The sequence below is a fragment of the Sphaeramia orbicularis genome, chromosome 6 (genome assembly GCF_902148855.1).
Source record: "Sphaeramia orbicularis chromosome 6, fSphaOr1.1, whole genome shotgun sequence".
Taxonomy (NCBI): Eukaryota; Metazoa; Chordata; class Actinopteri; order Kurtiformes; family Apogonidae; genus Sphaeramia; species Sphaeramia orbicularis.
Window position 1 is genome coordinate 35,418,101 of NC_043962.1, and position 13,494 is coordinate 35,431,594.

At 35.2% G+C, this 13,494-nt stretch overlaps 1 protein-coding gene across 1 annotated transcript; it reads right to left on the reverse strand.

Annotated features, from left to right (window-relative positions):
* Positions 1-118: 118 nt before the first annotated feature.
* cyp19a1b (cytochrome P450, family 19, subfamily A, polypeptide 1b) lies at positions 119-10,547 on the reverse strand. The gene is made up of 9 exons (XM_030136546.1): positions 10,385-10,547; positions 8,275-8,425; positions 5,868-6,022; positions 5,601-5,777; positions 3,490-3,604; positions 3,292-3,406; positions 3,040-3,202; positions 2,033-2,274; positions 119-1,950 (listed from the first exon to the last, which is right to left on the reverse strand). The coding sequence occupies exons 1-9, from the start codon at positions 10,518-10,520 to the stop codon at positions 1,666-1,668; spliced, it is 1,539 nt and encodes a 512-aa protein (XP_029992406.1). The 5' UTR covers positions 10,521-10,547; the 3' UTR covers positions 119-1,665.
* Between the last annotated feature and the right edge of the window lie 2,947 nt (positions 10,548-13,494).

A 13,494-nucleotide genomic window follows, 5' to 3' on the forward strand; every position in this document is an offset into this window, starting at 1 on the left:
GGCAGCAACTTTGATTTGTGCCTGTGGTACAAAGAAAAATGATTGTTTCATCGAGTGCCTCTCACTAGAGACTGCTAACTTATGAATAAAACCAACACCTTGTCAATGAACATGTTCTTCACTCTGTTTTTTTATTCAGTGGCTACTTGTGCTTAACAGAAAGAAAAGGAGGGCATTTTGTACACAAAAACTATATACAAACATTTTAATTCATTATCAGACTCAGAAACAAAATACTCCTACATGCTGAGCTTTTCTTACAGTATTATGTCTACATAAAATGTCTTCAAATGCTTTAGTGCAGTGTTTAGGCCTTAGGCATTGTAGAAAATAATGACATTATGAAATAATACATGAATGTGTGAGGTCTTCAGTGTTCATATATTTTGGTTTATCCATCTTTTCTTTTTTCAGTACAAGCTGTTATAAGTCCATATTTCTGATTATAAAGTACGCTCTTACCCATAATATTCCTCTTTTTATTCTTATTTGTAAACATCAGTAATCGCCTTTGATCAATGATTACATACTGGGTCCCAATTTCACTTTATCTATCAAGAATAAATCACATTGTTACAATCAGATTACAAGAAGATTAAAAATATTTTATTCCAACTTTATGGGCGACAGTGTATTAAACCTACAACTGAACCACAACACTTTTTTACTTTGAAAATAAATGTAAAATGTAGATTTACCTAAACTCACAGCGACCGTATTTCTATATCAAATATCATTTTTAAAAATCTATTATTTGACTTAGAGAAAGATGGTTTGTCCAAAGATCAGTCTCACATTAAAAGGTTTTAAAAAGTATTAAATAACTGATCATTTGTAAACACACACATATGACAGGTTATTATGCTTGTACAAGGTGCAAGCTGCACACGAACAAGGTTTGTCTCAAAACTAAGGCTGTCAAAATTAACGCGTTAATGCGGATTAATCCATCATCATGATTAATCTGATAAAAATTTTAACGCACTTAACCCATCTGCAGCGCAGAATGACTCTGAACGTCTCTGCCAACACATTTGGGGCAGTTTGTCCAAGAAGAGTTAATGCCTCACATGCAGAAATGGGCGGTTGATCTGGTAGTGACAGGCAGCAGAACCAACCCATAAAGATGCAAGACACTAAACAGCACATTGGCCCTCTGGATGGAAATATGAGGACGAAAAAACCAAGACAGAGCAGTCGACTGACATGAAGTATTATACACAAGGAGTTTTCTTTTCACTGAAGCACTTCCAGCTTAAAATACCACATTAACACGAAGCATACGTTAGTCGGGGATTCTGCGAACACTTCAGCTAATGTGTCGCCCAGCTTGTGGCAAACACGTCAAGTGCATACATATATTCCCTTCATTCTTGAGTCTGTTTGCTCATGCAAAATGAAATGCGATTAATATAGATTAAAAATGAATGATATTTAGTTGTGATTAATCAAAATTAATCCACTGCAATCCTGTGATTAATCTAATTAAACATTGTAATCATTCTACAGCACTACTCAAAACTCCACACTGTTTTAGTTCCAGGTCAGTAAAACCAAAGTAGTACGAGTACCAAACTAATACTCAAATGTGATGACCCCAAAGTCATTATCTCAGCAGGTCTCATCCTTCATAACTGCAGATAGAAACATCCTCCTGGACACTACTCAGTTGTTTGGTTGAATATGTCTCAGTGCAGGTTGTGTTGTGTGTTGTTGAGCTTGTGTTGTGCGAGGGATGAAGCGCATGGACAGACTGTGCTCGTCCTCCACCGGCTGCTGCGACAGGTCGTTGGTCTGCCTGATGCTGCTGATGGTGCAGCCTTGACGAGGACACACTGTGTAGCGTGTCAACAGAGTAACCAAGATGGCCTTCATCATTACCATGGCGATGTGTTTGCCCACGCACGACCGAGGTCCACAGCCGAAGGGCTGGAAAAAACGGCTCGGCACCTGGAAAATAGAGAGGAGCCAACGACTGACCTTCCTAAATGTTCAGCTGTATTTAAACTTTGATGACATTTGATGAACTCACTGTTTTGTCAAAGTTACTCAGACTGAACTCATCTGGCTTTGAGAAGAATTCAGTCTTATGCATCAGACCGATGTTAAGAATGATGTTGGTTCCCTTCTTTATTTCTGTGCCTTCGATGTTGTCGTCTTCCAGAGCTTTCCTCATTGTGAAATCAACCACAGGATGAAACCTCAGTGACTCATTAATGAACTTCTCCAACAGGTTCAGACTCTGAAAATCAACACTCTCTGCCCCCTTTCCTCCTGAAAACAGAAAGCAGACAAACACAGGTTCTTAAAGTACCTTTAGTTTTGTTACTTTGGTGAAACCTTTTCCTCATTTTCAAATAAGTATTTTCTTTTTATATGCTTTTCCTTGTTTTGGTTTTAAATGTTGATATTTGAAATACAAAAAAAACAAATGATGCCAGGCACAAAAAATCCTACCCCTTCCATGTATTGTAGCTTATTTTGGCATTGATCCAGCTGATGTCATCATGTCCATGCATGTGCTGATGTATAAGTTGCCTCTATATATGTGCCAAGTTTGAAGTAAATGTAAACAAAATTGATGTTTTTATAAACACATGAAATTTTGCCCATTATAAGTGGGACAAAAAAAAAAGATTTTAAAAATTCATTAAACATTTTAACTTTGACCTACATTTCCCAAAATGTAATCACACCTATTCTGGATCACTGGCAATCTATAAACCCAATTTGGTATGAATTCAACCAATCGTATTGCTGATGCAGACATTTGAAATTTCACCCATTATAAGTAAATAGAAAAAAAAAGATTTTAAAAATTCATTGAAAAAATTAACTTTGACCTACTTTTCCCAAAATGTAATGAGATCTGTTCTGTGTTATTGGCAATCTATAAACCAAATTTGGTATGAATTCAACTAATAGTTTTGCTGCTAGAATGTTAACAAACAAACAAACAAACCAAACCAAACCAAAACCAATATCCCTTGCCTCTCCTTTGGGGGGCAGGCTAAAAAACAGACTGAGGTTAGCATTTACCTAAAGTTGTGTTCATCTCCTCCACTAGCCTCTGCTCTACTTCAGGGTTTTGTTTCAGCAGAATGAGCATGAAAAATAGACTAATGGAAAGTGTGTCAGGTCCTGCGATCACCATCTCCAGCACACACTGCTGCACATTTTCTGCTGAAAGTTCTCCATGATTCTAAAAAAAACAACAGATAAAGATGATGAGGAAACTGTTGGAATATCATACTTTAGATACATGTAGACAGGTAACAGAAGCAGACAGACCTGAGCGAATATGAGCTCAGTTGCAAAGTCAAGATCTTCATCCAGTTTGTCCGATTCATTGATCATGTTTCTCTTCATTTCTAGAAGACTTCCCATCACATCTTGTAGCTCCTGACTACACGACCAAAGAAAGTCAAAGGTTACAATGGAAAACAAAAAAAGTCACCGTTGGATTACTGTCATATGTGAGGATCTTACGCCGCTCTCTTGTGCTTGTTGTAGAGCCATCCGATCTTGAAGAAAATATCAGGCTTAATTAGAACCGTCTGCCAGGTCTCAAAGTAGTGATTAATCTTCATCAGTAATTCTTTTTCTGAGTTGGAAAAAAAAGAAAAGGAAAAGAGAAGGAGAAAGAATCACTGCATGTTTCAGGAAAAGGGTCATAAATTATACTCACAACACTTCATTTTTGTTCAGTGTTTGCAACATTTCAACAGTTCTTTTGCGTTATTTGCAAAAAGATTGTCACATTCAAGTGCATTTCAAAAAACCTTAACTGCTACACACTGTTATTTCATGTTATACAGACTTTTATCTTTGGAATGGACGACCTGTCTATTTATCTATTTGCCGATACACTTTCATTTTATGTATTCATTTATTTTTTATCCTCCCTAATATTTGTGTGTGATTTTTTCCTTTTGTATTATTGTTTATTGTTTCATAATACCAATAAATAAATAAATAAATACTCAAGAATAATTGCTTTATTTGCCAGTATATTGTAAATGTGGACATGCAACACACATTGAAATTGACTCTGCTTTTAACCACTGGCTGAACATGAATCAACACACCACATACTACAGCAGTGCTTCCCAATTTTTTTTGGCTTGTGACCCCATTTTAACATGTCAAATTTCTGGCAACTCCAGACATTCAAAACAGAGAAATTTTTTTTTTTCTAAAGTTAATTTGTTTTTGATCATGTAATAGTTTGCTATACTATGTTGCAAATAAACGTTAATTTTAGATGACATTTAGTCTATATAATGAATATTATTATGGATGGAGGCAGAAAAGCCAGGTGGAGATTACTGCACAAAGTGAGAATTTGATTTTCCTTGGTCAGGATATGTACAGTCAGTCCAGCTTGGATTTACAAGACTGACAATTAATACTGAACAAACAAGAACTCAAACTATGAATTATGAAAGAGCTGCAGCATCTGAAACCGACCACAATGAGCATTTGAAAGATAAACAGTACCACAGTGCTTCAGTTTCAGCTTCACAATTTGTCATGTCTTTTATGTATTGTGATTGTCTCTGTCAACTCACCATATATTTTTTTTATTAGCAATTTTTTTTTTTTTTTAATCAAGTACTAGAAATTCCAGGCGACCTCACGTGGGGTCCCGACTCCATAGTTGAAAAACACTGGACTATAGACTACAGGCAGTGGGTTGCTATGTGAGGTGTTAAGTGCCTTGCTCAAGGGCACACCAGCTATCAATTTCTCAGCTGGTCCCGGGCGAAATGACGAAAACTACAATTGAAAAAAACATTTTTGTTAACTGAAATAAATAAAAACTATAATTAAAAGAAAAAAATGATAACTAACTGAAACTGTATTGTGTGCTTACAAAACTAACTAAAACAGATAAAAATTATGGATAAAATTCCCTTTGTTTTCGTCTTTGTCAATGTTGGATTGATACGAAAGTGATTTATTTCGCTCTAGCAATTTCATCTGCTGGCACCATATGACATTTAAGGGTCTGTCACTTGTGGTTTCCAGTCGTCTTCTGGTTCCCACTCTAGCTGGAAACATGGAGACTAAAGTTGAGAGAAAGCAGCAGAGTCCTGTCTGGGATTTATGTGAATACAACGGAGAAGAAGAGAAAAGAGAAAAAAACCTAAAACTAAACTAAAACTAAGCATTTAGAAAAAAAATGAAAACTAATAAAAACTAGCAAACCTGCTCTAAAAACTAATTAAAACTAACTGAATTAGAGGAAAAAAAAAGTCCAAACTAAATAAAACTAAACTATAATGAAAAATCCAAAACTATTAGAACCTTGGTCTGGGGAACTGAACTGGCAACCTTTTGGTCACAAGCTGCTTCTCCAGCCTTCTCTGCCCCATTTAGATGACAAAAAAAAGGTTTAGTGTAAAAAATCTTCCTGAAATTGAAACCCATTTTAAGTTTTACATATTAAAATCTTGAACCTAAGCTGCTGAAATACTACAGATTCTTTTTTAAGTCTTTACAGATGCACTATTAGAGTCAAATGTTGCTGGTATTTCCTCTACAGACGATTATGCAGTAACGAACACATGTGCGTGGACAGTGAACATGCAGCTGACCATTCAGAGGCACCCTGAGGAACAGCTTGTTGGAGATGTCCACCACTATGGCTCTCAGTAGATTGAGAGTGTCCACATGTCCGGACGGGCTGGTCAGCTCCTGCAGATCGTCCAGGTGTTTGGCAGTGGAGCTCACACAGACAGCTGCCGTCCTCTGGAGGCCGGGGCCCGTCAGAGCTGACAAAACATCCAGGAAACAGTGAATGAAAGTAAGTGTGCAGAGGTCAAACAAGCCAAGACAGAACTCTGACTGAAGTATTTACCCACCTTTATAAAAGTACGTCCTCACTTTCCTCCAGAGTGGTACATTGCTGTTGAAAATGATTCCCTTCCCTTCCATCCCAATACACTCAAGACCTTGTTTGCTCCCAAATCTGGCAGTGTAGTTGGAACTCTTCAGGACATGATAAACTACAGATGACCTACAAGAGGCCAGACAATGACATCCTCTGTTTTCAGCAGTGGAAGGAGTATTCAGATAGTTCACTAAAGTAAAAGTTCTAACATCATACTGAAAATACTACGCTCAAAACTTAAAAAGTATCAGCAAAATGTACTTAATGTATAAAAAGTAAAGGAGTTATCATATAGTAAAGCATGTTTTTGATTCACATTACTTCTGCATTAATGTGTATGTTTCATTTTACTGTTTCAGGCTGATCTCACTGAAGTACTTTATAGACTCTTGTGTAATTCAATGTAGAGCAGGGCTGTCAAACTCATGTTGGTTCAGGGGCCATATTTAGCCCAATTTGATCTCAAGTGTGCCAGACCAGTAAAATAATGACTTAACCTATAAATAATGACACATTAAAGTTTTTCTTTTTGTTTTAGTACAAAAAAACCCCAATTAAATTATTAAAATATTTACATTTAACAAAAAAGGTGTGAATAACCTAAAAAAAAAGACATTTCATTTGAAAAATTAGTGCAATTTTAACAATGTTATGCCTCGACTTATTATTTATACATGTGCATTACACACAGTGTTACATAAACATTTGGTAACAGGCAGAATATTGTTAAAATTTTGGAGTTTTGAACTAAAATTTGAACAATTTCTACAATATTCCATCTGTTATTATTAACACAACTACAGATCACAGTGGATCCATAAATGCACCAAACATTTAGGAACAGGCAGAATATTGTTAAAATTGCACATTTCAGGTTGTTCGTCTTTGTTTTTATTTATGTATTTATTTACATTTTATTGTGAAAGAATAGTTTTGTAAATGTAAATATTTTCAGTGTAATGTTATTTATTTTCTTTCACTTAAATTTTTTCCACATAATTTTTCACAAAGAAAATTCGTACTTGTCATTATTTATGGGTTATCGTGTTGTTGTTTTTACTGTAGATCACATTGGTCTGTTTGTGGAACCTGAACCAAAATAATTTTTGACAACCTGGACTGTTCAGGATAATTTTGCACTTTCATCCCGCGGGCCGGAATGGAACCTTTGGCAGGCCAGATTTGGCCCCCGGGCCGCATGTTTGACACCTGTGATGTAGAGGAATCCGTGATACTCGATAGTGTAGGAACATCATATGTTTGCAGCATCTCTGTATACTCAACTTTTAACAAGCCCAGAAAAAAAGATCAAATTATAGCTGTGTGACAATACATTTTCCAACAAATCGAACAGGATTAAAGGAAGAGTTTAACCCATAAAGACCCAGTGTTTCTTCTGCGTCAGTTCCCAAATGAATTTTTCCTCCATATTTAACCTTTCTTAAGTAATTTATCACCATTTATTGTAATATTATCATCTTTACTTTGTGGTTTTTCAGTGAAAATCATGTATTTTCCTTTATTTAATTTACTGATCACATAGATGTTTATAAAACTCAGATTAAAGTTGAAGGTTACTATTACAGAAACAAAGAAAACTGAAGAAAAAGTGAGTTTTTCATTAAATATATCATTAAGTGAACATAAATCAAGTGTCTCCATCCACTGTCATTTATCAAACTCTATGGGTTTTACAAGTGAATCAATGTTGCAGAAAATAACAGTGTTTCCACGGTAACTACGGAGCCCCTGATTGTCCAAATGGGTCATATTTGATGACCATGAAAAGACGACAAACTGCATTTTACACCAATTCTTTGCATGTATTGACAGAATTAGTGGATCAACGTGTATTAAACAGTTTATATCAGGAGATGGTTTTGTTTGATGGTGGATATTTGGGTCTTTATGGGTTAATTCATTTAAGGAGTCAATTAATGGAACAATCTCAGCATAGCTGCAGAAGAACGAAGATCAAATAGACTAGAATCAAATAGAATCCATTCAATCCAACAAACTAACAAACTGACTAATAAACTGACAAAGAATAACGAAACAGGAAATTAATCTGGTGATTTGAATGAAATCACCCAAACTAAAATTGAAAAAACTAAGAAGAACTTTTATCTCATCCCATATAGTAGGAGCATGTCATCCATAAACCTACAAACATTGAAAAGGAACATGTTTAGAGATTTTCAGTGGACAGAAAGAGGATGAAAACCCAGAATCTAAAAACATCTGACACAGACAGTAGTAAGATACAACAACTTACCTTTAGATATAGAGAAATAAATTTGCACAAAATGAAAACACTCAAACATTGTACTTAAGGAGCGCTTAAGTACTCACGGGCCCATTCCAACACTGGGACTTACTTGCTAATAATCAGTGTTTCCTCGTTGTTAATCCAGACCCGGACAATGCTGCCATACTTGGTGTTATAGAAGTTGCATGCTGTGCCAATGCCCATCCAGATGAACCGGGTGTATGAGAGAACTGGGCCAATTCCTGCCATGAAAGATGGACCTGCAGACACACAATGATCTCTCATTGTTAAAAAAAAAAAGCATAATGCGCACTACAGTGATACTGGTATGTGTGTTTTGTTACTTCCGCCAGGAGGTATTGTGATCATTTATCTTTGTGTGTTTGTGCGCATGTTTGTTTGTTTGATAGAAGATAACTCAAAAAGTTATGGATGGATTTTCATGAAATTTTCAGGAAATGTTGATACTGGCACAAGGAAGAAAGGATTAAATTTTGGTGGTGATCAGGGGTGGGGGGTGGGGGGGGGGCAGATCTGTCTTGGCGGAGGTCTGTACTCTCCGAGTGCTTTTCTTGTTTATAATTTTGTTCTGTTTTTCTGGTTGTTCTCCATCTTACCTGGTAGTTGTCTCCTTCCTGATGTGATACACCTGTTTTTTGCTAACCCAAATATATTAAATGTCTCTCCTACATTCCCCACCACATTGTCTATTGTCTCCCTGTGTGCATAGTTCTCTCACATTCTTTGCTCTTAACTCCCTGTAACCGATCATTTAGGGTTTTTGGATTTTATTTCTGATCATGCTTGTAGAATCAGCCTGTACTTTTAGACTCACACTGTTAAACAGCACATGTGCAACGTTTACTGTCTCTCTAATTCCTTTAACTTGACTATTAAATGTAAGGATTTAAAGCAGTCTAAATTACCTTCCCACTTGGACTTTCATGCTCTTTCACCATGACTTGAAGAATATTGTAAACATTAATTGTGAGTCATAATCATAACAGTAACCCCAGACAAAGGTTTAACTGGAGCATTTCATCAGATCTGGGTCATGAGAACTTCCTCCAATATCATCTTACAAAAACAACTCTGATTTTCACACATATACAAAAATGAAGGAGATTACGTAATACACACATCAAAAACCTATCCCTCATCTCATGTATACCAACTTGCACTCTGCTTCTCTCTTTTATTGGTGTCTTCACTGCAAAAATCAAAATCTTACCAAGTGTATTTTTCTAATTTCTAGTCAAAATATCTCATCACATTTAAAATAAGACAAAATCACTTAAAGAGTAAGTTTTCAGTTTCATTGGCAGATTTTTTTTTGTTGCTTGAATCGAGCAAAAAAATAAAAATCTTGAATCAAGCAAAAAATCTGCCAATGGAACAAGTGAAAATTACCTTGATAACACTGGTCTACAATTTTTTTTAGAAATGATTTGCTTCAGAGATTAAATGTGCTAAATGTTACGTATTTTAATAAGATTAATTGGAAAATAAATGACAAAAGTGCCGGTTTGTTGATGTTTTCAAGGTATATGATTAAGTGTTATTACACATATATATTGGTTTATGTACATTTATATAATAGTTTTATAAATCTTCCACTAAATAGAACCTGTAAAGTGAATGTATTCTAATGTGCAGACAGTGTTTTGAAGTAGATCTTGTAGCTCTGAGACAAATATTCCTTTTGAGTCAAACCCATTCTCTCGTTAATTCTTGAATTTCACATTTTGACCCAAGGCTGTATCTTGGAAAGTTCAGCCAACCGGTATTTTTGACTTGATTTTTCTTTATCAGTGACTCTCATGTGGTAAAATTTCATTACTTTTATTCTGGAAGCATTTTCCTTGTAGACCAGTGTAAGATTTCTTGAAGATCTATTGTCTAAAAATAAGTTCTTATATCTCTCTGAAAAGTTACTTTTTAGGTGATTATGTCTTATTTTAAGTGTGATGAGATATTTTGACTACAAATGAGAAAAATACACTTGGTAAGATTTAGATTTTTGCAGTGTTATTTTTTTGTTTCTGTAATTTGCACACTGTATTTCCTTCATTAAATAAGTCAGGTCAGTTCATGTGCAACATATTTAAGTGCTCAACCGTTATAAGGAGCTAAGGGTTGTCATGTTTCCTTTTATTTTACTTCCACCTCAGTCACCTGTCCACTACAGTCAGTTTATGCAGACTTCTGAAGTGTCCTACCTGGAATATTTGAGCGTTTTGTTTGCATCCAGGTTTGCAGCAGAAGCAGCAGCAGCAGAACCAGGAGGACGGTGATTTCAAACGTTGTGTCGACAACCATGGGACCGATGGTGAGTGGTGGTACCAACTCCTCCATGACTGCACCTGCTCAGACCACACCTGGCCAGCGTCTGGGAACTGCAAAAATAATCTTTTCTCTTTTTCCTTGTTCTTCCCTTAGCCTTGGAAAGGCGTGGACTCACCTTATACTTTGGATTAATACGTATTTGTTTCCTTTGCAGACGACACATTTTGGGGAGGAGTATTTACATGTGTCGTGGAACATAATTTAATCATGTGACTGTAAATTTAACTGCGAATTGCGCCATTATTTAACGCATATCTTCAACATTTGACGCATGGCATGGCTGAGGTGGTTACGCACAGAGGACACACTGGAAAAAGGACTTTTTAAACCGAGTTCAGGTTCAAGAAATCTTCATTATCTTCAAGAAGGGAATTTTTGTGCAACCAGTAGAATTACATAAAATGCAAACCAACAGTCAGTGCCAACAATAAAACAAATAACAGTCATGTTTACACTGTTAATCATTTGTTAATAGAGTTAATTTGTTTGCATTGACAGTTTATGGTGTGAGAGCAGATAAACAAGTGCGTCATGTAGGGACTAAAGATGGAAACTAGCCTTGATTATAATCCTGCGTATTGACACATATTGTGTTTATTAACCCTTTCATGCATAGTGGTCACTTCAGTGGACAGTTATTCTCCAGCTGTTCTCTTGTACATTCATGGATTTTTTTGTTTTAGTTCCATATCAGCCAACCCAGTGGACACTTGTGCACCGTCCCATACACTGACATTGAAAACATTACTGTAACTTTGCTGTTCTTGATAAACCTGATCTAACATGTTCGAGTGTAAATCAGTTCCTTGTTATTGTTATTAGCCTGTAATTAACAACACAAGTTTTTTGTTTTTTTTTTTAGGCATGTTATGTCCATGAAGTGAGCGATGACTAGTATTAGAGTACACTACGAACAAAAAGTTAAGGATATTTGTTTTTTGTTTTGTTTTGTTTTGTTTTGTTTTTTGTTTTTGTTTTCGTTTTTTTGTCTTTTTTTTGTGTCATTTTTGCCATTTGTAAATAAAACTATGTCTGGTCATTAAAAAAATGTGTTTCAATTCAATTCACACACATAACTTTTTGTTTGTAGTGTATGTTGAAATGTGAGAAAACATCAAATTAGCAGCATTTAATGTTTTTATTTCATAGTTTTCACACAGTATATCAATAAATACATGTTTCTTTGCTTCAAAAATTAAACACACGGTGTCCAGTTGAGTGGATATTTTTGCAACTCCATGAAAAATAGGTTCATGAAAAAAAAAAAAAAAAATAATAATCGCATTGTTTTTTTAATGCCCAAAGAGGAATATAGAAAAAAATCTTGATTAATGTTCTCATAATTCATGCATGAAAGGGTTAATATGCACTGCCCCTTTAAAAACAAAAACATATTTGTCACATTACAGCAACAAGATGCGTCTGTTGATGGATCCCGAATCCCATCAGGTGCGCCTAGATGCGCAATCTGGCACTGCGCTAACTTTCACTGCGCTTGGTTAGACTGAACTGAAATGAACTGCATTTGTGCACATGAACTGGAGCTTTTTTAGTTGAATACCAGCAAAACCGGCCACTATTCTTTGGCCTCCTTCTCCTACTTTGCGCTTTTTAGTAAATCTGCTCCTAAATCGGACAGTATCGTAGGCTACTCTTCTTATCCCTCGTGTTAGTGGTGCAACCCATCCTTTACAAATATTTAATGTGATGGAATACTGGGGCTGTGGTGCAAATACGGAGGATGGAGGATATACTGGTCAATCTAGATCTTATTCACCACATTTGGACTGTACAACATTTTATTGCAGATATATTATTATAATATTTGTGTGACTTCTTTAAAAATGTACTTTTTATTTATTTATTTTAGCTTTTTTTTTTTTTTTTTCATTTTTGTTATACCAATACCAACATACACCCATTGTCTTACTCAGCTGATTAATTTACAGAATTAGAACTATTTTTGGGGTGAATTCCTAATTATTTTTTTCCCCACATCAACCATTCCTAAGTGACTTATCAGTCTTTACTATAATATTATCCTGGGCATTTTGGATTTTTCAGTTAAAATCTGGTATTTTCCCTTTAATGATCATGTACATGTTCATAAAAACTCTGTAAATTCAAAGGCTATTTTATAAAAAAAAAAAAAAATTACGAAAACTGAAGAAAAAGTGACTATTTAGGCAAAATACATCATTAACTGATCACAAAAACGAACATCTCCAATGACATTTGTCAAACTACATCATTGTTATTGGTGAATCAACGTTACAGAGAATGACAGTGTTTTCATGTTCCCTACAGGGCTTCTGAACGTACAAATGGCTCATATCTGATGATGATTAAGAGCTGAGTAACAGTATTTTACCTGAATTATTTACATGTATTGGTAGGATCAGTGGCTGAATAGTTATTAAATTTTTTTTTTTAAACATTTCAGTAGATTCTTTTGGTCGCCAGTGACTATTTAGGCCATAAAATATAATAAAATCATACTCAAACTATGATACAAGTGGATGATAAAAGACAGGTGTCTAGATATAGTGGTATACTTTTATTTGAGTATCAACTTTCTTTTGATGATGATAATCAACTTCATTTTGCCTACTTTTATGTTTACTGGTACATCATTATACAAGGTCAAATGTTTAGTCTCAGCAATTTATATAAAGGTAAAAGTAAATAAAATAAGGTTAATACAGTCCCATTTTTTTATTGTAATTTTTAAATATTGAGTGAATATAATGTCATAAAACTACTTTGTTCAATTGAATATGCATCCTTTTTTTTTTTTTTTATTTGTATCACCTGATGTGACCTGTTTGATGCACCAGCTTACTCTGACCTCGACTTATTTGTTATCTTTTACCGTGGCTATTTATCTCCACAGCTGCAAACCCCTGCTCTCTCATCATTGCATTTAACATCAAAACATAAGAGTCCTTGGACTTCCTCTTCAAATGCTCCCTTTTCCCCAAGT

What these genes read in the sequence shown, in the direction of transcription:
- cyp19a1b (XM_030136546.1), bottom strand. Translation starts at nt 10,520, where the DNA reads ATGGAGGAGTTGGTACCACCACTCACCATCGGTCCCATGGTTGTCGAC. An exon ending in GAGGACGTACTTTTATAAAG is followed by an intron (nt 5,778 to 5,867) that starts GTGGGTAAATAC and finishes ATGTTTTGTCAG; the next exon opens with CTCTGACGGGCCCCGGCCTC. An exon ending in GGAGATGAACACAACTTTAG is followed by an intron (nt 2,275 to 3,039) that starts GTAAATGCTAAC and finishes TTCTGTTTTCAG; the next exon opens with GAGGAAAGGGGGCAGAGAGT.